General features: G+C 35.4%; 1 protein-coding gene across 6 annotated transcripts in view; it reads left to right on the top strand.

The window, feature by feature from the left end:
- Window positions 1–26,175, top strand: part of COL24A1 (collagen type XXIV alpha 1 chain) — a 294,562-nt gene that overhangs the window by 252,025 nt on the left and 16,362 nt on the right. For 5 of the 6 annotated variants that reach the window (XM_055140321.1, XM_055140322.1, XM_055140324.1 and 2 more), the window contains 8 exons: window positions 5,968–6,075; window positions 7,634–7,741; window positions 7,832–7,885; window positions 8,448–8,510; window positions 11,560–11,613; window positions 13,175–13,210; window positions 18,498–18,533; window positions 18,633–18,659. In XM_055140321.1, the coding sequence (XP_054996296.1) occupies window positions 5,968–6,075; window positions 7,634–7,741; window positions 7,832–7,885; window positions 8,448–8,510; window positions 11,560–11,613; window positions 13,175–13,210; window positions 18,498–18,533; window positions 18,633–18,659 (486 nt within the window). Of the gene's footprint in view, window positions 1–5,967; window positions 6,076–7,633; window positions 7,742–7,831; window positions 7,886–8,447; window positions 8,511–11,559; window positions 11,614–13,174; window positions 13,211–18,497; window positions 18,534–18,632; window positions 18,660–21,586; window positions 21,640–26,175 lie in introns of all 6 variants that reach the window. The other variant, XR_008630306.1, reaches the window with a different exon arrangement.

The raw sequence follows: 26,175 nt of genomic DNA, 5'->3' as shown, positions 1-26,175 counted from the left end.
CAGTGTAGGAAAATGTTATGAATGCCACATTATTTATTTATAATGTAGCCTTGCATATAATCACCTAATAATTATTATCCCAAATATTTTTAAAGGGTCAGTTCTTTCCTGGAATGGATATATTTAGTAAACCAAATAAAATAAGAAATTCCTTCTTAAAGGAGTGCTTTTAGTTACTTGGAGTAAAGGAAGCAAAGTCACTTTTATAACTAATTGGTTTGCTGGCATACAACAAATACAGCCCCTGTTTTCCCTTATAATGCAAGAAAAATTAAGGGCATCATACTTATTTTTGTGCTACAGCTATGGTATTAATTTTAATTACTATGTTTATGCTATATATACATATATACACAGTTATATATCCATATATATATGACATAAATAGGCTGTGAACAGAGAGGATGCTTGGCAATAGGAAAAGAAAAAAGTTTTTTCCTAATAATTTTCAAAGTAGTAGTTACAAGAGAAACATCACCTAATTAAAAATCAAGCATTATCTTACAGGTATCATTCTACAATTAAGGAAATTACATTTCCTTAGTAAAATCAACGTAAATTAACATCAAAAATGTTTAATTTTACTAAGCATAGATTTAAAGATAGTATTCTTCAGATAATCCTCTTAAACATGGTTTATTATTGCCTGTGTTAAAAAAATTTATGTCCTCAACTTATTTCTTAGTATTTTTGTCTTTACCTTAACAATAATAAGACAGCTAAGCCAAGGGTACTAGGTAATAACAGTGACCTCTTGTAGAGCATAATTTATATACAAACTAGTTACAATTCAGAAGCTTTGGGTTTCTTCTAAATATGTGCAAATAGCTTCATTTTCCTTTCCAGACTTCTCCATTCAGTTTCAGAATAAAGGCCAAGTTACTTTTAAGTTACTGCTTTCTTCCAAATTGAAGACAAAGTCGAAAGAATTCCTTTTTTTTCCTCAACTGAGTCAGAATAAGAGAATCATATTGTCATTAGTACAGTTTATGTTACATAGAAGAAACTCAGCAAAAACTAATTCTTTGTGACTACTGATCTGGATACTTGTTTCTATAAAACCTGAGTCTGTCAGTTTCAGTTCTGTCAAAATCAACACTTTTCCTGCAGTTCCAAAATCAATTTTAGCAGATAAAGTGACTCATACCTAAAGTCAATTAAATATCTGACTGTGAAACACAACATATTCCTAATTTTTTTAAAATTCTGATACACCCTTGAGTGATTGTAACATCTCTTAAATAATTGCTATTTTATTTACTTGGTAAATTTTGCTTTCAGTAGCTTACTCTTTGCTTTTAGACAAATCACTTAGAAGACAGGGAAAGACTGCCTAGGATTAGCATCTGTTTCTCCTGAAAGCAAAATTACTCATCCATCTGTGTACTCATAATAAGAAATGTTTGTTCTCTACTTGTATGAAACATTGTTTGGAATTTTGTACAGAACACTCTGCTACTATCCTCAAATTTCTCTCTAAGAAACCACCCTCAGCAAGAAGTGATTTGAAACATATTCTTTGTGCTGGGTTAAATGTCTCCTAGCAATAGAGTAACCAAATAGAGTAAGTTAAAGCAAGTAAAGTAAAACTTCTACTATACTGTGAGTCCTAAATGCTAGTCTTAAAATTATTCTTATTTTCACAGATAAAATACATAAAAATATGTATTGAATACTTAACGGTATCACAATGGCCATTATCTGTGTATCATCCCAAGCATAATTTTTTTTAGTCAGTTGGAGAATAAAAGTCTTAAAAACTGCTAATATTAACAGTAAAACGAGGTTGAAGTAGTACTCTTTTAGAATCGTGGAATGGTAAGGTAACCTAAGATTGTTTGGAACAATATGTTATGTGATACATGTCACCTACCTATGAATCTATAGAACATTTACATCTCTTGCTTCTGACTCACTTCTACCCTCTTGTCCTGCAAGAAAATCTCTCTCGAAGAATTCTCAGATTGATTTTGTACATTCATGCCTATATTCATGTATAGTCAGCCTATTTTCACTTGACTTTGAACATCTTGAAAACAAAAAGCATCTTGAAAGAAGTCATACCTATGTTTTTACTATAAATCCACAGAGCTTGCCATGGTATTTTCCATAGATATGAACGATATTCAATACTTGATGAATGCATGGCAGAACTATTACACAACCCAGTTTAGTATCCCTGGACTCAATTCAGACAGTAGCAATCATATCCCAGAATGCAGGTTGGTAAAATTTTTCTATAAATATTAGAAAACAATTTAGACTTTATGAAACAATAGGCAGAAGAAATCAAGGGTGTTACTAAAAAATTTATGTAAAAGAATTCAAAATATAATTTAATATAAAAATATTGATATTAATCTAATGAGAAAAGAGAATTCCTTGGGGCACAATATTTAACTTATTGCAATTCTCTATCATAGTACATTTTTTAAATCTGTTAATGCTGACCTAAATAATATTTTGTATGTTATACATATTTGTCTTTGAAAAAAAATTTAACATATATGTGTGGTGCCAGATATTGTAGTTCATGACTATATAACAAATTGACATTCTTATTGACCAAAAGAAAATCATAAAATGATGATTTTATATATATATGTTTTTTATCATGTTATTACATTATAAGTTAGTACTTTCAGTTAAAAGGCAAAAGCTTTTCAACTGCAGTTAAATGTGTTTTGAAATATAAAAATTTTGAAATAAAAATATCGTGCATCTTGGTTTAAAAGATGTTGAAACTGCTTGAACTCAATAAATCTACCTACTGAAAATTTGGGTGGAAATGGAGATCTTACCTATTTAAATTTTTTAAAATACAAGAAATGTGGAGGCCAGAGACATAATACTGTGGGTAAGGTGCTTATCTTGCATGCAGCCTACCCAGGTTTGATTGCCAGCACCATATATGGTCCCCGAAGCACCACCAGGAGTGATCCCTGAGTGCAGTCAGGTGTAAGCCTTGAGTACCCTTCAATGTGGCCCCAAAACAAACAAAAAATGTGTAAGGTTCTTTCACTTTGTGATTCAAATGTTAGATGTCATCTAAATGACTTGACTTCAGTACATCTTTGACATATAAACATTAATTGCATTGTAATTTTAGGTTGAATTTAACGTTATAGTTTACACCAAGACCTAATTTCTCAAACTATTCATTGTTCAATTGCAGAGGTTGAGAGTGGTTCTTTCTATTAAAAAACATTTCAAAAGCTGTTTCAGAAAAATCTCACTGAAATTTTATTTCTGCTGAGCTATTGTCCATTCTTATTAAACTCCCGTTTCGACAGAACCCTTACAGAAATGAAGAGGGTTCAATTCACAAGTCAAGTTCACTGTTACACTGCTGGTTCATTAACACTTGCTAAATTGAAATGTTTCCTTTGGCTTTTCTGATGGTGAATGGTTATTCATAGTTTCACTGTATCACTGTCATCCCATTGCTCATGGATTTGCTTGAGCAGGCACCAGTAAGGTTTCCATGTGAGACTTGTGTTACTGTTTTTCACATATCCAGTATGCCACAGGTAACTTGCCAGGCTCTGCCCTGCGGGCAAGATACTCTTGGTACCTTGTTGGTCATTACATTTTCCCAAGTTATAAAAACTTAAAATAATTATAATCCATTGTTATCATTTTATCACATTTTCATAGATTCCAATTTATGTAGTACTCATTTAATATTTTCATGCAGATTAATGCTATGAGAATATTAACTTTGTATTGACTCCTCAAACTAACAACTGAGTGATTAACTTATTGCTAAAATGTATACTTTTATTGAGATACAAGAAAAATAACAAAAGCATTTGCCATCTTTTTAATTGACTACTTTGTTATTTAATTGACTACTGTTTCAGTGTGTTCAAGATTTTAAAGAAGTGTTCTGCCAAAAGTCTGTCTTAAATTTATTTTTGCTGCATGATTTTATTAAGTCACCATCCAACGAGTGATTTTCCTTGCTGGGCTATCAGATGAATCTAATCAGAAGCATACTTTAGTTCAGTTTTATTTGTTTTTTGAAGAAATTCTATGATGATAATACACTTTCTTTTAAATTTTATAATGTAATGTTACACTCCTGCAAGTTGGGAATATTGTACCAAGGATTTTAATCTAACTATTTTTAGCCCAGACTAGCTCTAATGTCAGTGATTAGTAAACACAAGGCTCTAGTATCTAATTTGATAAGAAAATAATTCACATTCTACTGCGTACTCAAAGAATAGCATACAATTTTTCTGATTTTGCTCTGTTTATTATGAACTGATAATAAATAAAATGCAATAAGGCAATATCAGTGCCACTTGGAATTCTACCAAATAATAACTGTATCACTATAATTTGCAAAACAGAAAGTAATAATGCAAAGCCATGAGTGTCATCGAGAGTATTTTCCATAATGACTCAACTCTGCAATGACAGTGCAGAACATCCATAGGCAATACACAAATTAGGAAACATGGCTATGTTCCAATACAACTCATTTATCTGCAAGTATTTAATGAAATTATAATTCCTTATAATTTTTACATCTGAAAATATTCACCTTTTGATTTTTTTTTTGCTTTTTGGGTCACACCCAGCGATGCTCAGGGGTTACTCCTGGCTTTGCACTCAGGATTACTCCTGGCAGTGCTTGGGGGACCATATGGGATGCCGGGGATCGAACCCGGGTCAGCCGCGTGCAAAGCAAATGCCCTACCCACTGTGCTATCGTTCCGGCCCCTCACCTTTTGATTTTTAGCACATAAAAATGTAAAGATTATTCTTAGTTCAAACTATACAAAAACAGATGATGTACTAGACCTAGCCTGAAAATAATAGTTTGTGAGCTCTGTTATCATATTTAGTTTTTTTTTCAACATTTTTTTCAACATTTTTTTATTTTTAATTAGTGAATCACCGTGAGGGTACAGTTACAGATTTATACATTTTTGTGTTCATGTTTCCTGCATACAAAGTTCGAGAACCCATCCCTTCACCAATGCCCATTCTCCACCACCAGTAAACCCAGCGTCCCTCCCACCCTTCCCAGTCCCATATTTAGTTTTAAGAAAATATTGTTTGATTATTAGTTTTGTTTTACTTATAGTAAATTTTCTGGGAACATATGTTGTTGAAAAATAGAATATTCATTTTTATATTTCATGAGATATTGTTGACATGTCACATTTTATTAGTTTTAGGTGTGTTTTATATTTATTCTACATATTTTCATATTAAGAAATTATTATAGGGGCTGGAGCGATAGCACAGCAGGTAGGGCGTTTGCCTTGCATGCAGCGGACCCGGGTTCGATTCCCAGCATCCCATATGGTCCCCTGAGCACCGCCAGGAGTAATTCCTGAGTGTGGAGCCAGGAGTAACCCCTGTGCGTTGCCGGGTGTGACCCAAAAAGCCAAAAAAAAATAGAGATTATCATAAATAAATCTATATATAATAGTCTTCTTATTAATTAAAAGTCATTAGAAAGCAGAGAAAAAGGAGAAACCAGAAATAAGGGGTGGTGGCAAGGAAGGTGTAACTTGGGAAAAAGAGAATGGGTATATTAGTTTTCAATATTGCACACCTGAAACTAATAGTGCAAGTGCAATGTATTTAAAAGAGAATATTTAAGGATGCATTTATCATTTATTAGACATGTCATATACACCAAATATAATATAGAAAATGAGAATACAACAAGCATACTTCCATACTTAGGTTGTGTCAGTCCAAAAGTACTGGCACACTTTATATTGCCTTAGTATTTTCATGTTTAATATCCAAGATCATTACATTAACTATAGGGATTTCAGAAGAGCCAAAACATTGTTTAAGTATTTCACCTATTTGGGAAAAACCTGAGCTATGTGTCAGCAGCAGTCTTTTCCAGACTCTAACCCCAGCTATATTTATTGAACCTCTGGATGGATGTTCTATGAACTACCCTAGTTTTCATTTATTTTCCATGTTATTTAGGGCATCAAGGGTATTCCTGGGAGAACAGGACTGACCGGATCTCCAGGTCCTCGAGGAGCAAAGGGTCCAACAGGTCTACCAGGAAGCCCAGGAGTTCAAGGCCCAAAGGTGCTTTAATGTTTTGTTCTAATACCTTCATTGTATTGATTATCTTTACTTGTTCTGAGTTCTTTGGCCAATCACAGGTCAATATTAAGAACTATAAATATTTTTTTGTTACCAAAACACATAGGGAAAAATTGTCAAGTAAAGGTCAAGAGTGATAACTCAAAGACTGGAGGGCATATCTGATATATACAAGACCCTTACGTTCAGTCCCAAAACCATTTGAACCTTGAGGATGCCCTGATGGTCCCCAGCTTCACTGGGCCCAGGCAAATCCCCATCATCAGGCCTGAGTTTTTGAAGTGTCCATGAGCCAGGCCAAATATTTCTAGGAATGGCCCCACCTATCCTGAGTAATGCTTGGTAGTGCCTTCACCATTTTTTTTTTTATTCAAAAAGATAAGGGATGAAAGATAGTTCAACTGGTTAAGCTCATGATTATCACACAGGAGGTCTGGATTCAATCTCCAGCACTACATGGTCCTCTGAGTACCTCTGTATGATCCCTAAGCACTACTAAGTGAGTTCCTCCCTCTGACTCCCCCACCACCACCACCGCCACATGCAGACACACAAAATAAAGTGTGAATTTTTGACCCATATATCTCCTGGGTAACAATAGTGCTTGTAATTTACCAAAAAAAAAAAAGCAAAAAACGAAAGCTACTCATTAAACCATGACTGGGTAAGGTTTAAAAAATGTTCTTTGACTTATTGTGGGTCTTCTTCCATCTAGGTAATTAAATTTTAATACATATGCCTCATTAACTTTGAGATGTGTACTTCCTCAAACATGCTGCCTGTTCTTCTATATCTGAAACTAACCAATGAATTTATAAATTAGAAAAAGTCAAATTATTTCTTACAGTCAAGACAATAGGAATTAAATCTTGCATTCATTGCATAGAGTATTGTCAATTGGTATTCCAAACAAAAGCTTTATTATTTAGAAATATAAGAACAATTCTGTAGAAATATCTCAGTGAAGGATTGACCCCAAACTAGATCTTAGTTCTGTGTCTAGGATTATTTTCCAAAAGCCTAGTTAAAGCATGGGTGCCCTCATCTTTACTACTTTTAAATTTGTTTTTATAGTTTGATTTCTAAGGAATTATTAGGTCTAACCCAAACTGTTTAAAATTTGACCTTCTTTTAGTGTTTATACAATGAATGCCCCTTTCCATTAGAACTAAAGTTATCTTAATAGATTCTAAATTTGGAAAGAAATAAAAACAGCTCTATCTTTCATTATAAACTTCTTATAAAAAAGGGATTTTTTTTTAAATTTCTAAAGCTCTATCTTCATCTCAGCAGCATAGGATAATTTGCTAATCTTAAAGACTCTCTGAAATACACTTTTCCCACTGCTACACTTCATGTTCATTATAATTAAATATTATTTAGAAAATATTTGGCATACAAATATTTCTCTATAAGAGGATGATCTTTTAGATTTTAATTTCCCAGTACCTTGTACTGTATCTAAAGATGGGGCTTTGGAAAAGTTTCGTTTAAAATGGTTTACAAATTACAAAGTCAGCATTGTCTTTTGTGTCCACAGGGTGAACAAGGCCTACCAGGTCAACCTGGAATTCAAGGTAAAAGGGGTCTTAAAGGTTCACAAGGTGATCAAGGACCGTGTGGAGAACGTGGTGTAAAGGGACAGCCTGTACGTACAAATTCAGAAACCTGTCGTGCAATTATTCTGCAGACCGGTTCATCACTGTGAAATAATGATCATACTATGCATTCATTGCAGGGAGAAGATGGGGTTCAAGGTTTGACAGGTTTCCAAGGATTCCCAGGTCCTAAAGTATGTTTATATATATTCTATGATTCTTCTAGTTTTTTTTAAGAGAATATGCTAGAATGCTAATAGTCAACTTTAACTTTTTTAATCGGAACAAATTTCAATAGGTATAGTTTTATACTTGAGTTTTGAACATATTTGTTTTAAATGTAGGTAACTATAGCTTCCAAGCTATCTTATTGTGTAATGTGTGTTTTTCTTCTCGTTTTATTTTTGTTAACATTTTATCATTAACATTTTCCATCCTAAAGCAAAGCTGATGGAATGAGTGACACCCATATACCTGTAACCTAAATTTTTACTCTTAACATTTTATGGTATTTGCTTTATCATGAGTCTGCCCATATATATCCCCCTCTCTCTTATCCACTTTATTTATGGCATATTTCAAAACAAATTGCAGACCTTAGTATAAGTCCTCCAAAGTGCAACAGCATATGTATCACTAAGCTGTCATATTCTTCTTTTAACAGCAGTTCTAAATAGATTATTAAAATATTTTTTATTTTAAAAATCTTCATACAAAGGTGAAGCATGTGATTTTGGCATTTTACTGTATGTCTAGGGGCCTGAGGGAGATGCCGGACCCGTCGGAATATCAGGTCCTAAAGGTCCTGCTGGACAAAGAGTAAGTGCAAAGTTATTTATTACCTAGGCACTGTGATTCCTCTGTGAATTTTAGTAATTTGTGTGAAGAACTCTGAAATTAATAAACTTCAAGTTAATACCTTAATAAAATAACATAAAATAGAAACTCATTAACAGGACTTCTCAATCTTTTTTAATTGCATGATTAATTTGAAAAGACCCCATGGGCCACACATACTTCACAATTCTTACTTTAAATTATCTAAGAATTACTTTGAATACTGAAATGCATTTAGTAACTTGCACCACGAATAAAAACATAAAAGAAGTTTCATTTTATATGTATTAATCCAACCAGAGACCACCCTTGTGTAACACCTGGAATAAGTTTGCCTATGCCCAGAGTTCCTTAGACCACACTTTGAAAAATATTTCCTGATAACTGTGTTTTCCTGCACACCAGCTCAGGAGTGGGTATCCCGAGAGAGTGATGAAGACCTACTTAAAAAGTTGCACAGTATAGGGACTGAATTAAAAAATACCGTTAGTTATTTAGTGCCTGGAATTTTCAGATTTAGAGATTAAAATTGTTATAGGAAAACCACCAGAAGTTATTGGTCATGTGTTTTCTTGCCTTTTTTGTTTTGTTTTTATTTGCTGTCATGCCCTAATTTTTATGAGATGATCTAGGGAACTGAAAAGGGGGGAAAGCACTAAAACATCAAATAGTGGTTTTCCTCTCCTAATAGCATCTTTGTTACCATCAGCAGCTGCTAGGACAGGGTGGAAAGAACAAAGAAGAGAAGTTCATGTGTATGAGAACACAATCTTCAGGATGAACTTTATAACTGAAAACCCCTGTCTCACGTAACATAGTAAAAAAAAAGTCAGATTTTTGAACCATTATACCCTTTCTTAACTTTATTCTTAAAATATTTTCAATAATACAAAGAGCACTGTTGTCATGGGGAATGTTTAAAGATCCTTCTCAACATTTCTTCAGGTGCAAATTTATTAGTTATTTTTATGATTTCTGAAGAACCATGGAAAGTTGGTGCTTTGTGTAAAGTTCAATTCTTGATAATCCACAGGTGAGTTAAATATGGCTAGGCTTCTCTATAATAAATATTGCTTTTAAGTTTTTATGCATACTGTTTCCCACTAATTAAATTTATTAATTCTAGTTTTATTAAATTCTCAATAAATTAAATATTTCATTGATTTTGTCAAAGTGAAGTTGGCCACCCGCCTAGTATCTGTCTTCAACTGCTGGGTTTCTGAGCCTATGTCAGTTTCCCGCCCTATCCAAGCAGTCTTCAGGAACATTTTATAACCAAAAATGGGAATATTGATGGTAGGAAATATACACTAGAGGAGGGATGGGTATTGGAACATTGTCTGACTGAAATCCAACCATGAACAGCTTTGTAATTGTGTATCACTCGGTGATTCAATTAAAAATAAATAAGAAAGTCAAATCTGTTGATTAATGGATCTTTTAGATTTGAACATCATGTTTACAAATTATGTCCTCATATTTTAGTTTTGCTTTGTTTTCTTTTGAGGGACACATCTAATGTTATTCTGGGCTTTATGCTCAGAAATCACTTCTAGTGGGCTCAGGGAACCATATGTGGAGCCAAGGATCAAACATGGGTCACTTAAGATTATCTTTTAAAGACAATCATTGTGTTAAAAGGTAATTTCATTAGCTATATGTATTTTTAGAATATTGGGAATATTCTTGTATTCTAAATCAAATTAATATTGAAACTCGGTTGGTGGTGTAAAAAAAATGATAGTATTTTTTTTTACCTTGACAGAGATGGAAAAAGAAATGCTATTAGACATCTATATAAATATTTTGTTAAGTGTAACTTTAAAATAAATTGTAGCTCATAGGAAATAGAGATTAGAGGGGGCAAAACTAAATTAATATTTTCATACATTAATAAGTGATGGGCTCCATGCCTAACTGAAAAGAGTTATACAGAGATTCACTTATTTAAGGTTGTCTTCTTAATCAAATCAGCTCACAGCTTTAACATCATTTTTTATTGTTAATTCTCTCAATGGCTGCAAGATGTAGGTGTTCTTATTTCACAGATGAAGAAACTGCATTGGTCACTTATGATGTCCTCTGGTTCTTCCCTAAACTTTCTACTTATTCCTACATCTCCCTCAACCATCTGTTCTGTCAATATCCGGAGATACATTATTACAAAATTTTGTCCATTGTGCAATGTAATCTTTTTATAAAAAATTATTTCATTTGATGTAGAATGAGCACTGCACTGTAGCACTGTCGTCCCATTGTTCATCAATTTGCTCGAGCAATTCTCAGTAACATCTCCATTGTGAGAGTTGTTGTTACTCTTTTTGGCATATCAGATACACCATGGGTAGCTTGCCAGGTTTTGCCATGCAGACAGGATGCTCTCAGTAGCTTGCTGGGCTCATGAGAGGGACAGAGGAATCAAACCCAGGTCAGCCATGTGCAAGGCTACCTACCCACTGTGCTATCGTTCCAGTCCAATATAGAATGAACATATAGAAAATGTCATTAAAGCATGAACACATTAAAGTTATAGTGCTGATTTTGAGTTTTTTAGCAATTATGCAAATATAACTCTTCCGGTAGGAAACTATAATGAGATAAAGAATTGTGTAATAGACTAACATCAAAATTCCTATGCATTCTGCTGATGCTATACAATTTTGTAAAAAAAACTATCCTAGTTTTTATTTATAAATAGTTATTTATTTATTCTATTGAGTAGGGCATTTGCCTTGCACATGGCCAACCCCGGTTCAATTCCTCCATCCCTCTCGGAGAGCCCGGCAAGCTACCAAGAGTGTCTCACCCACACGGTAGAGCCCGGCAAGCTACCCGTGGTGTATTCAATATGCCAAAAACAGTAACAAGTCTCATAATGGAGAGGTTACTGGTGCCCGCTTGAGCAAATCGATGAACAATGGGATGACAGTGCTATATATACATAAAATATTTTACCAATGTGTGATAAGTTTTCCATAATTTTTCTTAGTTATACTGTCAATGAGACTGTTTTTATCTTTTACCTCAACAGGGAAACACTGGCCCCATTGGCAGAGAAGGCATAATAGGCCCAACAGGTAGAACTGTAAGTTTGTTAAAATATAGATTCTTTTTTCTTTTTCGTTTCTTTTTTTCTTTAGTAATATTTCTGGTTAATCCACAAAGTCTTGCTCTGCTTTTACAAGAAGCAAAGGCATAAATTAGGTTCATATTCTTCTTTAGAAATTGAATCCTGAGAGCTTAGAGCTCTTACACATAATGAAGATATATATGGTGAGATAAAGTAAAACTGAACTTGAGAAAGGAAAATAGAATTGAAGCAGGAAAGTAGGAATTGAGCACAAAAAAGCATAGAGCACAGATAATTTTTTATGCAAAAAAGCATAAAAAATTATCTGTTTTCTGAAAGAGAAAGTGTGGCAAAAGAAGTGCAGACAACCAAGATTTGAGTGCCACTGTGGATGTGCCACATTAAAGGAAAGAATAAAATAACTGGTTAGTAGAAAAAACAGTAGGAATTAAAAGATCACAAAGACATAAATTTCAAGGAGTGGCCAACAGTGATTTTAAAGAGATTAAGTTGTATTCTAAATTGTAGTATGTCCACTGAGTAAAAAGGAAGTAGATTTAAAATAGTTAATAAATCCCTCAAATTCTTATACCAGCATTACATTCTGGATTATGTTTGGTCTTTTCTAAAACTTAAGGAAACATGTGAGGTTTATAGAAGTCCTCCTAGCTAGTCAATGTGATACAGCTACTGAATTGCGCAGCTGAGGTTTCTTGCCTCACGAACAGTGTTCTAGCCATTTATTTTGGCTCTGTCTAGAGAGGAAGTCAATATAATTTTGCCATTAACTTAAGGACTTGACTATGAAATATTAAAGAACACTAAGTCATGGATAGATGGTCATAGATTGATTTTTAAAAAGCAATAATAATGCAAATGTGTAAGAGGAGAATAAATTGAGGGATAAATTGAGAGTTGGAGGGGAAATATTCATCCCCTGAAGGAAGTCAATATGTTATACTTGAAAGCATTATATATAGATGCGGGGTTTTTTTTTTATAAAAATGGAATACTTCTAGTATTCAACATAGTTTCCTTTTTACAAAGTGATTCTTCTTTAATTCACCACCTAAATGACTGGACTTTTTAAAAGAATAAAACATATAACTCAACATTTCTTCAGACATTTTAGCATTTACTACCCAGAGTTACATCGTCTGAATTGGAGATTATAACTGGGAAAATTTTGATTCAGTAGAGGGTTCTTTAGAAGCTAAGGAACACATACTATTCTATCACAGAGTTGTTCTTATCTGCCAAAAATATTGAATATTAAATTGTCAAATACAAAATATGTTAAATAAGTAGAAAATTATATCTTACTAGATTTTGCTTATAAATAATTCTCAAAGGCTCTTTTGGTGTGCATCATGCACATCTGTAAATGCTAAAGTGTCTGGAGAAATGTTATTATATTACATTCTTTTTAAAAGTCCATGAACTGAAATTTGTAAACATTGACTAAATCTTTCTAGAAAGAAAAACATGTCATTTCTATATACAACCCCTTTACATTTGACTCTAAAAACTATCAGTTTTTAAATTATCTAAACAAATATGTTTTGTTTCCTTTTAGGGACCAAGAGGTGAAAGGGGCTTTAGAGGTGAAACTGTAAGTTGAACTAAGTTTGTGGTTATGATATCACCTGTCACCAGGCTATAAGCTCCATGTAAGCAGACATTGATTGAATTGAACTGTAAATTCAATTCAAGCAATGTCTTTGAATTATTGCTTTCATTAAATTATTGAGTTCATTGAATATCTCTGAATTATTGAGTTCATTATTATAACTCTTTTACTTGTGAAATAAAAATAAAATTTTAGGGACTGGAGAGACAGTACAGAGGTTAAAGCCTTGCGTGTGATTGATTTCAATTCAAACCCTGCCACCATATGGTCCCTCAAGCATCACTGATTTTAGCCTTGTTGCCCCAAGAACCAGTGTGGATAGCCCTGGAGGACCCCCAAACAATGCTGGGATGGCCTGAATAACCTCCAGCAGCACTAGGTCTTAAGTAGTACTGCATCTTTGGACTCTATCACTGAACTGCCATTCGTGGGGCCCAAGAATCACCAGGAGGGATCACCAGGTCTTCTGAACACTTTTTGGGAGTCCCCCCAACAAAGTGAAAACTAATAAAAGTATAGTTTTCAGGAAGTAGTGCTAATGCTGTATATTAATGTAATCTAAGTCCTGAGTACACTTAAGAATCTGCCAGTCACATTTTTGCCACATCACTGTGTTGAATGGAATATATGTCTTGTCAAGCATCAGGAGAAACTGTATAGGATTTATTTATCAGAGCAAGAATAAGTACTTGGCTCAGTCTCTTTGCGTCTCTACTTTTGTTGTCTCCAGGTGGCTAGGGAGCCCCTCATCTAATGTGCTCTCTCTCTCTCTTCCTCCCTCTCTCTCTCACCGCCTGCATTCGGTGGTCTTGGGCCACTCCCCTAGTTGCCATTTATTCCATTCTCCACATGCTTCTGTTCCAGTCTCACTAAGCCACCCATTCAAGTCTCGCAATGCCCCTCATTGTCTCCACCTGTGCCTCCACTCATGGCTCTGCTTTCCCTCTCGCAGCCACATCTCTCATTTTTCCACACTCCTGCTCCTGCATTCTTCCCCTACGATCTTCTCCCTCTGTCCCCCTTGCTAGTCTCTCCATGCTCCATCTTGCTGCCTGGTTTCTCTCTCCTCTCTAACTCCCCCCGCATTGGGGGTAGCAGAATCAACATATCAAAAGCCCTTCCTGATTACAGATCAGGCTCAAGGGCTGAAATACCACCTAGGGGTGTTTCTCCTCTCCTTAGCCCAACAACTTAACTAACATCTTAATTCTACTTCTTAATATTAGTTATTTTGTATGAACACTATTGTTATTTTGTATTGCGCTTGTAGGGTGGCTCTCCTGGGGACATCTCACTATAGATCTCAGACTACAGTGCTCAGGCCAGATTAATCTTTCCTAACCCTAGCAAGGTCAGAATCTAGTTATTTCTTTTTGGATCATGACAGCATTTGTCCATGACCATGATCTTAACTTATAGTTAAGTATTATGGTGCTTTGGCCAGGCCCAGTTCAATGCCAGGGTAGCTCACAGCTTATCCTGGGTCCATCCAGTCCTTTGTCAGGACCCTGCTTTAGGGTTGCTAGGAAGTGGGGGCAACTGAGGCTTAAGTCGAGAGAACAGATGCTCAGGTTGAATATCATTCAGAGTCAGTTAACTCCCAAGTTACAAAAGCATAGCATTAACTGTCTTCCTGTGTCTATACAGAAAGGACATTGCTCTGAATTAACTGTACAAAGGACTCAAAGAGAAGGAAAACAGCAATATTTACAAGTTAACAGAGCACAAAGAAAGAGGTTACAAATGAACACAGAGGAGTGGGAGCACTGTGATGGGAGTAACTCAATAAACCTAAGCTCCCTGTAGCAAGGCAGAAAGGACAAACCAATCTTATCCTACACCCACTATGTTCAGTTAGCCTGTTGGAGGGTTACTTAAGAAGAAACAAGTCATAGCTGTCTATTTCAGACAGTTGCAAAAATGTAAGAGAATGGACAAAAGGTCCACAGACTTTTGAACTAAATGAGCTGTCTTGGCACTTTTTACCACATTTCTAAGACACCTGTTTATAAAAGTGTCATTTTTCCTTCAGAGGCCCTGATGAGTTTATTAAAACAGCAACCATCAACCAGGCAGGTGTGGACTGAAGGGAGCTTGAAACCAAACACAGAAGAAAAATAAAGATAGTAATAAATGTCTTAATTTAAAGAGAATAAAATTACACAGTAACTGGGAGAAGTTTGCTTTTTATCTTAGTCTATACTTGGGGCTTAGAATGAGTAAATTGCAATTAAAATATCTGCATGGGAATCACTAATAATAGTGCCATAAATCACAGAACCACAATAAAAAATTTTAATTGCAGTTATCATAATAAGCTGATATAGGCAGTGGCATGACTTCAGGCCTACAAATCACAAAAGTCAGTGTTCATTTTATAATTTTTTTCACTGACTCACCATAGGTTTATAGTATTGTAGAACCTCAGGGGGTAATCTCAGACCTCTGCATGCTTGGTTTTTACTACTGCCTCTCCCACATTCCCATGGATTCTCCATTTATCAAGGGTAGGAATCACTTTTTCTTAATGATGGTGTATTAGCCAGGGGAATTTTTAAAAGTAACTAATCACTGTATCACTGTCATCCCATTGCTCATTGATTCGTTCGAGTGGGCACCAGTAATGTCTCCATTGTGAGAGTTGTTGTTACTGTTTTTGGCATATTGAATAAGCCACAGGTAGCTTGCCAAGCTTTGCCTTGCGGGTGGAATATTCTTGGGTAGATTCCAAGGCTCTCTGAAAAGGATGGAGGAATCAAACCTGGGTCACCCGCGTGCAAGGCAAATGCCCTACCTGCAATCAGAAAAGTAACTAATAAATCATATTTTTTAAATAACATTTGTGGATAGGATCTTTTTGCTAATTAATCTATGTAATTGTTTCATTGTGATTATTCTACCCTGTCTTGTTTGGTTTGAAGTATTTTGATTAAATTTATTTCTTTTAATTTAACTTGTTCTAGATGCAAGCTAAAATGGGCTAAATTAAACTAGCAATTAGAAGTAGTTTCTTTCTCCTCTGACAAACTCTAAAGTCAAGATATATAGATATATATATGTATGTATATATACATACATATATATACATATATATTCCTTTTTGGGTCACACCTGGCGATGCACAGGGGTTACTTCTAGCTCTGCACTCAGGAATCACCCCTGGTGGTGCTCAGGGGACCATATGGCATGCTGGGAATTGAACCCGGGTCGACCATGTGGAAGGCAAATGCTGTACCTGCTGTGCTCTTGCTCCAGTCCCAAGATATATTTTTTATGAAAAAAATCAGAGAGATTTTGAAAATGTCAAAGAGATGCTAAGTGAATGAAATATCAGCTGTCTGTTTTGACAGTGTTGATTCAGAATGAGAAACTTAACTGAATTTACTCTGGGCCCATTTAAAATGTTACTCCAACATTATATTTCTATGTTATCATATGGATTCTGAGGTACAGATTTTGTGTATTCTCTGCTTTGAATTATAAGCATTAATCTTACGAACTCAGAAATGTACAGTAGGCACAGTGTTGGAATACTCTGCCCTTTTCAGTTTCTTTGTGTTGTTTGTTCTAGTTGTCAAATATATTTAGCACCAACAGTTTTGGCAATAAAAGATACTTAATACAAGTCAAGCATGGCAACAAAATTATTCAAACCTCAGCCTAAGCTAAATTTTGCTTTGCCATCTTTCAACCATAATCTGATTTTGGCTCAATGTACACTTCACATTCAAAATTCAATTGACCATCAAGTAAAATAAATTTTAAACACGCATTCTTTTCTCATTTTTCTTTTTTAATATTTTTCTTGAATTACTATGAATCATAGGGTTACACAGTTATTCACGATTGAGTTTCAGGCATACAATGTTCTGGCTTCAATTCCTTCACAGTGTTCAGTTCTCTCCACCAACATCCCATTTCCCTCCCACCTCTCAGTCTGCCTCTGTATCAGGCACTGTTTGCTTTTTCTTTTCTTTTATTTTTCCCCTCCTTTTAGGCGTTGTGGTTTACCCTACTGTTACTGATACGGTATTTTGCACATCACTTTACCTCATTTCAGCACCTAGTCCTGATCCATCATGACCATTTCCCTGTATCACTGTTGTAGTCATCCCTTTCCTGTCCTACCCCTCTCGCCTCACCCCAGTGGAAACTTTCCTACTAAGGACCAGTTCTCTTGCTCTCTGCTTCCATTACCTTCAGGTATTAGTTATGCCCCTGTTTCTTTATATTCTGCATATGAGAGAGATCGTGCTATGAGCATACGTTCTTAACAATGATTAATGTTTCATTTTGGAAAATGTGTCAAGATGAATTTTCACATTTTACTATACATATTTCAAGTTTTCTGATTTCCAAGTTAATTCTGGTTGTTTCTAACTTCATTTTTAACATAATTCAGTAACATTTTCAATACATACAAAAGGGCGTGTCTGTGTTCTTATTCCAGAAAAATGAAAGATGTTTAAAATACTTTTAAGGGTCTCTGCACTCTCCAATATGTTATTTATTATCACTGTCATCCCATTGCTCATCAATTTGCTTGAGCGGGCACCAGTAATGTCTCCATTGTGAGACTTGTTGTTACTGTTTTTGGCACATAGAATACACCATGGGTAGCTTGCCAGGCTCTGCCGTGCAGGCAAGATACTCTTGGTAGCTTGCCAGGCTCTCCAAGAGGGGCAGAGGAATCGAACCTGGGTTGTCTTTGTGCAAGGCAAATGCCTTACCTGCTGTGCTGTCAATCCAGCCCATTTATTATAAAAAGCAGAAAAACTTCAATCCGTAGAACTTAATTAGCTCTAAACTAAGAGAGTTACTGTGAGGGTGGAGGAGCATTATTTTGGTGATATTTGAAAGTGAAATAAACAGAAGTTAGTAAATTATATGTGGATTTTGTTTTGCTTTGTTTTGGGTCTACGGTCAGTGGTACTCAGGACTTACTACTACTCTGTGCTCAGGGCTCCCTCCTGGCAGTAATCATTATTTTTATTTTTGTTATTTCATGTTCTTATTAATTTTAATGTGCTCATAGGTGTTTATCATAGTGAACAAATTCAGTGTATTGTAACATCCAAAAGGGGTGAATGTTATTTAGTGATAGCTAAATACAAAATCATGTAACTTCAAAATACTAAAAAATAAACCCAAAGTATTATGTCTTGCCTCAGATGAAAAAGCAAAGATAAATATTGAATCTTAGTTCTCTTGTTGATACCAAAGCAGCCGAATAATATGTGCCTGTGGTGGTTTTCTCTATTTTTCCCAGGGTCCTCAAGGACCAAGAGGTCAACCAGGACTTCCAGTAAGTTTACTAATATTTACATCTGTTTACCTTTGATACTTATGTGCCTGCCTGCTTCAAATATATTAAATGAATACTTTGTGTAATTTATTGTCATAGGGTCCACCGGGAGCACCAGGTCCAAGAGTAAGTTTTCTTGGTTTTATTTTAGCTTAACAAAACTAACTTTTTCAAGGCTTCTTCTATTAACTCTATTCAAAGATTGCTGTTTGCTAATCAATGATATTTTTTGCCAGTTTGCAACAGATTTAGCCTAGTGTAATATCCTGAAATACAAGCCCCTGAGTTCCTATCTATGAAATGTGTGTCATATCTCTTAATGTCTTAATCTCTTAATTGTTGATGTGGGTTTTTTTTTAAAAAGTAAAGTGCTCATCACAGTGTATGATTTAAGAAGCTCAAAGATTTTAATTCCCCCCATTTCTTCTTATTGCTGAGTCCTCATGCTTCCTATAGTAAAAAAATGGTGGGGGGGCTGTCAATCTGAAAAAAAAAATAGTATCTTTTACCTTTTTTTAAAGGCACTTCTTGGGCTTTACATGAATTGTTCTGTCAGCAGTAGCTGTAGAATCCTTTAAACTTCTCGTGTATTTGCTTATTATCTTAACTATTGTGACCCAAATTTGTTATTCGTATCTTTGAGATAATGCTGTTGTTGTCTCATGATCAGCTATAATTTCCTAATGTGCCGTGTTTGTTTTCATTTATGCTTTGTATCTACTCTCATACTCAATAAATTCTGTCTACTTGCTTCCTACAGGAAATTCCTTCTATCCCCAACTTCACACACATTCTACTTTTATAGTGTCTTATTAAAGTACAGAGGTCCTAAGCCATATTTCCTGCTATAAATGAGATTCACTGCTGGCTATACTATTCCAAACAGTGGCTAGTTCTATACCTTCCAAGCCTTACATCCTCATGATGCTCTGGTTTAAGTTGGGTTTCAGACAGTTCTAGTTGGTAGTTCACTGTACTCCAACCTCAGCAGGTCAGTTCTCTTTATTTCCCTGTGGCATGAACCAGCTTTCAAATTAATTATCCCAAAGAAGATTGTCTTCTTGGAAATTGGCACTTATTTTTCTAGTATTTATTTACATACTCCCTTCTTTCAGCCATATATCTGATAGGGTTTAATGGATCCTTGCAGAACCATCAATTGAGCTGTCTTTTTTTTTTTAATCTCAAATTATCTCATACTATTTTTTTCATTGTGAGAACCCCATATTCCCACAATGAATGGCTTACTAATACTCTCCTCAGTTGCTTTTATTCCTTATAATGACTTTGATATATCCTATCTGCTTCTTACTAAAGAACATGTTCTCAAAAATTATGCATCATGGACAAATTAGAAGTGTGTAGTAAAAAAAATAATCACCCTGGAAGTGTCAAGCCTTAAAATATCAGTTACCTATCTCATTTGACAAATGTTTGGTCTGGTTTTCTACCCAAATGATGTAGAACTTGAGAGTTTTTGCTTAAGTAAAACATATACATAAGAATTTATACTTTGAAGCACTTTATTAAGAGGTCAAATAGGAAAATACATGTGCTTGATGCATTATACGTACTCAGTTAATGTTGGTTTCTTTGTTTACTGTACTCCCTATGGTTAACTATCCATATTTTTTCTATTTAATTTAATTCCTAAAGAATGCTCAACAACATTTGTTTACTTTATCCTATGGATGGTTAATCTCTTTAGAGGTGACGAGAATATTTTGAAATTAAATAGTATGAATATTTATGGCAGCAGTAGTAAATCTATCAAAATCAACTAAATATTTGAACATAGAAAAAAATGGCGAATTTTGTTATTTTAAAAACCAATTTTTGACCCTTTTAAATTAAAAGAATAAAAATTTGCCATTTAATAACAAAACTCAAGGTGAATTATTCCAGGGGGAAAAATCCACAAATATTGGAGGTTGGCACCTGTGTGCAATATAAAGATATCAAATTGATGAATAGAGAAAATAAGATAAACCACTAGGATACTTCATTAAGTCTGATAATCTTCTAAGTATGTAATACACACACACACACACACACACACACACACACGACTTCTAGAGGTGCTTGAGAGACCATACCATATGCAGTGCTGGGGATCAAAACAGTAAGCTGCTTGCAAGTAAGCTAACATCCATACAATCTGTCTGTCCATATTATTGTGAAAAAGGAGTTCATCCCATTTTTATAGCTGAATTGCATGTTACTATTGTTTATATGCACTGAATATATTTATATATACACTACGGTGTATATGCTACAGTACAATATATGTTTACATAGATGCTCATATATACTGCCTTAATATATTTATCATTCAATAGAATTTAGACTGTTTTCAGAGGTTGACTCTGATAAATAGTGGTGTAGCAAATATGGAAGTGCACATATCTCTTGGAAATCAGTGTTCTTATGCTTGGGGAATAAATACATAGAAGTAGAATAACTGGATCATAGGAAATTTGTTTTGAATTTTACTGAGAAATATTCATACTGCTTTTCATAAGTAATTGTATCAGTTTACATTTCCCACCATGTATAAAGGATGCCCACTTTCCAAAATCTCTCCATTTTTTTATCTTTTCAGTAATAATTATTCTCACAAGTTGTGTTTTTTTTAATATCACTGATGTTTTTATTTGCATTTCCTTAATATGAAGAAATGCTGAGTGCTGAATATCTTTTCGTGTGCCAGTTGGCCATCTATAAGGTTTTTTTAGAGAAGTGTCTAAGGAAAAATCTTCCATTCTTTTGTCCGTTTTTTAATCATGTTGTTTCCTTTTATTTTTCAATTTTATGACTCCGTTGTATATTTTTAATATAAATTTCGTCAGACGTATATTATAATAGGTATCTTCTCTAAGTCAGTTGGATGTCTTTTTATTGTGTTTCAGGTTCTGCTGCTGTAAAGTGGCCTTGTAGTGAAAGATTAGTGAATCTAGTTTTAAGTTCTCTGAATTTTTTGTCCAGTGAAATCTTTTGCTGAGCTTTATTAATAAATTTTCATATATGTTATTTATTATTCCTTTTAATTGCAGAATTTCTATTTGGTTCTTCTCTTTAATTTCTACTTACTGGCATGCTTTATTTGGTAAGATGCCTTTTTCTCACTTTAATTCTATTAACTTCACTCTCTTTAGGTATCTGGATGTGTCTGAATAGATAACTAAAGTTTTTATCTGCTAAATCCAACATCTGGACTTCTACTTGGACAGTTTCTATTATTGATTGCCATTTTCCTTGTACATAGATTTTAATATTTCTTTATATAAATTATAATTATTTAAAATCATGAATTTTAAATAAAATAACATGGCATCTCTGAAAATCAGATTTCCTCCCATTAATATGATGTTTGTTTCTCAAAAAGTGGTAACTTCCACTGTGTATGAACAGGTTACTGAAGTCATTAAGTAAATATATAGAGAGAGACACACACACACATATATATGTATATATACATATATGTACATATATATATGCACACTCCTCATCAGTGAAGGAGGGAAGTAATGGGTGTGAATCACTTTAAAAAGAGTTTCAGAACACAAGCTGGTTGACAAACAGCAATAGAAATCTAGAGAATATTTTTGCACCAGCTGTTCAGAGGTGAAGAAGGATCCTTTTCTGCTGAGTAAGGGTTCCAAATTGTCCTCATTGAGAAGGCTTCAGGACCCCAGACTGTTCAGAAAGCATTTAAAATCTTGCATGATTCAGTGCCAAAATTTATATCATACTTTTGAGTTATGTTATCAAAACCACCTGTTAATTTTTGTTAAGGTGGGGCCTCTCACTCAAGTAGGTCTTTGTTGCGCCATTTATGTGTTTGCTCTGTGCAACAATGGGGTGCCACTCCCCACCTTTTCATCATCCCTTTCCTTTACAATGTCATACACAAAATATTTTGACCTATCAGGATCACTGTGATATCAATGCATATAATACCTTCTCCCCAAACTAGAGTTTGTCAGTGTTGTTAGTTGGTGATGTGGTTGTTTGCTTAGTGGTTTTTATGCTTTTATAAAGTCTCTGTTTATGCATATGTGTGACTTCTAACTTCTCTACTCAGTTAGTGATGAACTAATGACTCAAAAAGTTTCTCTTGGGGCTGGATCGATTGCACAGCAGGTAGGGCGTTTGCCTTGTACACGGCTGACCCGGGTTCGATTCCCAGTATCCCATATGGTCCCCTGAGCACTGCCAGGAGTAATTCCTGAGTGCATGAGCCAGGAGTAACCCCTGTGCATCGCCGGCTATGACCCAAAAAGCAAAAAATAATAAAAAACAAAAAACAAAAAAGTTTCTCTTAAATACCAGAATCAATATCTCCTGATTTCTGCTCTGCGTCTTTGTGTGCATTTTCAAGAAATGCTTCAATACTCAGCTATGCATTTGACAACCTTACCATTTCCTTCACTTCCTGCTTTCACAACGCCCAAATGGAAGGTCAATCTGAGGAAAGAGATTAGTACCTTCTCAGGTCTTTGTTAAGTTTGTTCACATCCATATTCAAGCACATAGACTTCTATATTGCCAGGAATATGACAGAGCTTTTCAAAGTCCTCATTCCCTAGCTGTTCCTCATAATCTTCTTGTTAGTGTGTTTGCCTCAACCATATTCCACTTCTTTAATAGCCACAAAACTAAAACAATGCCCTCTAAATGTTTTTGGAAAACACTCATGTGGAAAAGTCTGCTTTCATTAAGTTCAGAATTAGGTAAAATGAAAATAGCCTTACAAGTGCAGACTTACAGGTAACCAGACAAGTCAAAATAATGACAGTTCCCTGAAAGTGGCTTTGAAGTAGCTCCAAGCACATTCTGTCCCCTCCTGGGACTTCCTGGATTCTATAACTTCAGGCTTCTTGTGTTCACTGTGATAATAAGCTGTTAGTTTTCAAGGCTACCCCAGAGCTGGAAAGAGACATGGGAATAGTACAAATGAAAGATCCACAAAGTTCACTGCTTTTATCAAGATTTAGACTATTTTCTTACATAAATGCACGCCACATTGCTGCAGGCATTGTGTGTGTTTCCATTATCTGGAAATCTTTACCCTGGCATTTTCCCCAGTTTATCACTGCCTTTTTAGGTGAGGGAATTCTGGAAGTTCAGCATCACCATTTTTTTCTGTCTCCTAAATCTCTAATCTTGAGTACACATCGTTTTAATATTCTGTGTGATTAAATGGAAACCATACAAAGCCTTAATTCCGAATACTGAGCATAATGACTGCCTCAAATACAAGCTCTCTTGCAATTATTGCAAATTGAAATAGAGAAGTCATGGGCGTGTTATCCTCAAAGAAGCAGAGGAACAACTAAATAAAGAACAGGAACTTTATAGGCAATGAAACAATAAGTTAGGAAGGGTGTCCACCAGCACAAATTAGTGAACGGCTGCAAAAAGAGAGACTATGGGTCTGGTTTTATGCCCAACAGTGATAGAGTGTGTGCCAATTTATACAGATTCTAGTTATTTTTCAGGAAATTTGTATATATTCATGAGTGAGCAGTTGATTGTGCACAACTGAGGAACTTAAAATATGCATACATCACACGTACCCAAAAATGGCTACAGTATCATCAGGGTGTGTATTTTAGTAATAAATTAATGAAAACCAAGGAGGTTAGCTGAATTGGGTTCTGCTGCATAGTCTTCCCTGGCTAGTACTGTCTAGCCAGGGGTCTTGGAATTCTTAACAGAGCCCAAATATGCTTAAAGTGGGCCCCTAGGACCCAATAGACTGTAACAGGGCAGTTTCTCTGAGGGTGAGATTATCGTGTCTTCCAAACCACAAGTCTCTGTCAGTCTGTTTTAGCTTTATTTAACCCCAGAAAGTTCTTTTTTATGAGATAGAGTGGAGGCAAAGTTGCAAAAATCTTTGACCCTTCTTAAGCCAGAGCAAGGTTTTGCTTTTCTAGGAAAAGTAAAGTCCATTCTAATCTCTGCCCAGGTTTTTCAAGTTGGTTGCCATCCTCGCAGAAACAAATATCAGGGAAGAAATATAGTAGAGCAAAGAAATTTTGTTTTAAAGGGAGGACGGAGCCCCAGGAGATAGTAAAAGGGTTAAGGTTCTTTCCTTGCTAACAGCAAATCCTGGTTTCCACGTCAAGGGTTCAATCCTGAACAGAAAGCCAGGAGTAGCCACTGAGCACCAGGGGGTGTGGACCTAGTTTCCCACCCCAAAGTTTGTTTTTTGTTTGTTTGTTTTTAAGAAAAAGGAAGGACAGATTGAGCCAGTAGTACAAGTTGGTAGGACACTTGCAGTGCATAAGATCAACCTGTGTGCAATCCCCAGCATCCCATATGCTCTTCCAAGCCCACAAGGAGTGATTCCTGAATACAGAGACAGGAGCAATCTCTGAGCAAAGCCAGATGTGACCCCAAAACTATAGAAAGATTAAAAAAATGGAAAAAGATATGGTGTAAAATAAGACATTTGAAATAAAATACAGACTTTTTCAAAGAGGAGCACACTCCATAAAATAATGGAATTACATACCCAGTTAGGATGTGTATAACCCCCAAAATAGAATGTGCCCTAAGAAAAGCATAGGACTTCATAGATTAGAAATGTGTGAGCAGCTTCCAGGAATGGAGCATGCCCACTTACTTCTAGAAAGATCATCCTATAAATCTTTTTCCAAGTTGCCTTGTTTAGGGGCTCCCTGTGCATCTGAGTCCTTGCTAGGGATTGTCAAGGGAAAAGAACTTATAACCTGTGACAGTTTTCTTTCAGACTTCTTTTAGCCCTTTTCTTCCTGCTGAAGCATCTCATCTCCAAAGGGTGTCTAGCATTCATTACTATTGGATGGCAAAAGGTTGTAATTTTTTTCAGACAGTATCTTAGTTGTTTTTCTTCCCAAAACTCATTGACAAGCGGGTCCTCTTACCTAACTACATACTTCTACATTTCAAACTTCAAGGAAACATATCCGCCTCTATGACTTTGACAGCTTCCTAGTACCACAGTTTCTCTGATGAGATTGCTAATGATGCTGACAAATGAAATGAGTCAGATCTGTATTATTCCATGAATTGATCTCTTCCGAATGATCGATGCATGGTCTATAGATGTAAGATGCTTCAAATTTTAACATGAGCCCAAAAGAGTGCCAGGGAGATACTCTGGACACCACTTGGAGGATGGTCAGAAGAAACCTCCAGTTAGCTGGGAGTAGCCCTCAGTACTCCAAACAAAATCCACACACAAAACAATACCCAATGCATTTTAATATAAAAGTTTCAAACTAGATATAAATATAGACTTAGGTTTAACATTTTAATTAATCCTTAAGAAACTACCACATGTGTGGGGCTTGAGCGATAGCACAGCGGGTCGGGCATTTTTTGCACGCGGCCGACCTAGGTTCAATTCCCAGCATCCCATTTGGTCCCCTGAGCACCGCCAGGGGTAATTCCTGAGTGCAGAGCCAGGAGTGACCACTGCCGGGTGTGACCCAAAAAGAAAAAAATAAAAAGAAACTACCACATGTGTGTCACAGTGATAGTACAGAGAGCAGGACACTTGCCTTGCACGCAGCCAACCCAGGTTTAGTCCTCAGCATCATATATGGTCCCCAAAGTTCCACCAGGTGTGATCCCTGAGCTCAGAGCCAGGAGT

This window comes from Sorex araneus, chromosome 5 (assembly GCF_027595985.1).
Source record: "Sorex araneus isolate mSorAra2 chromosome 5, mSorAra2.pri, whole genome shotgun sequence".
Lineage (NCBI taxonomy): Eukaryota > Metazoa > Chordata > Mammalia > Eulipotyphla > Soricidae > Sorex > Sorex araneus.
Note: the sequence above shows the minus strand (reverse complement) of the source record. Positions and strands in the feature narration are given on the sequence as shown.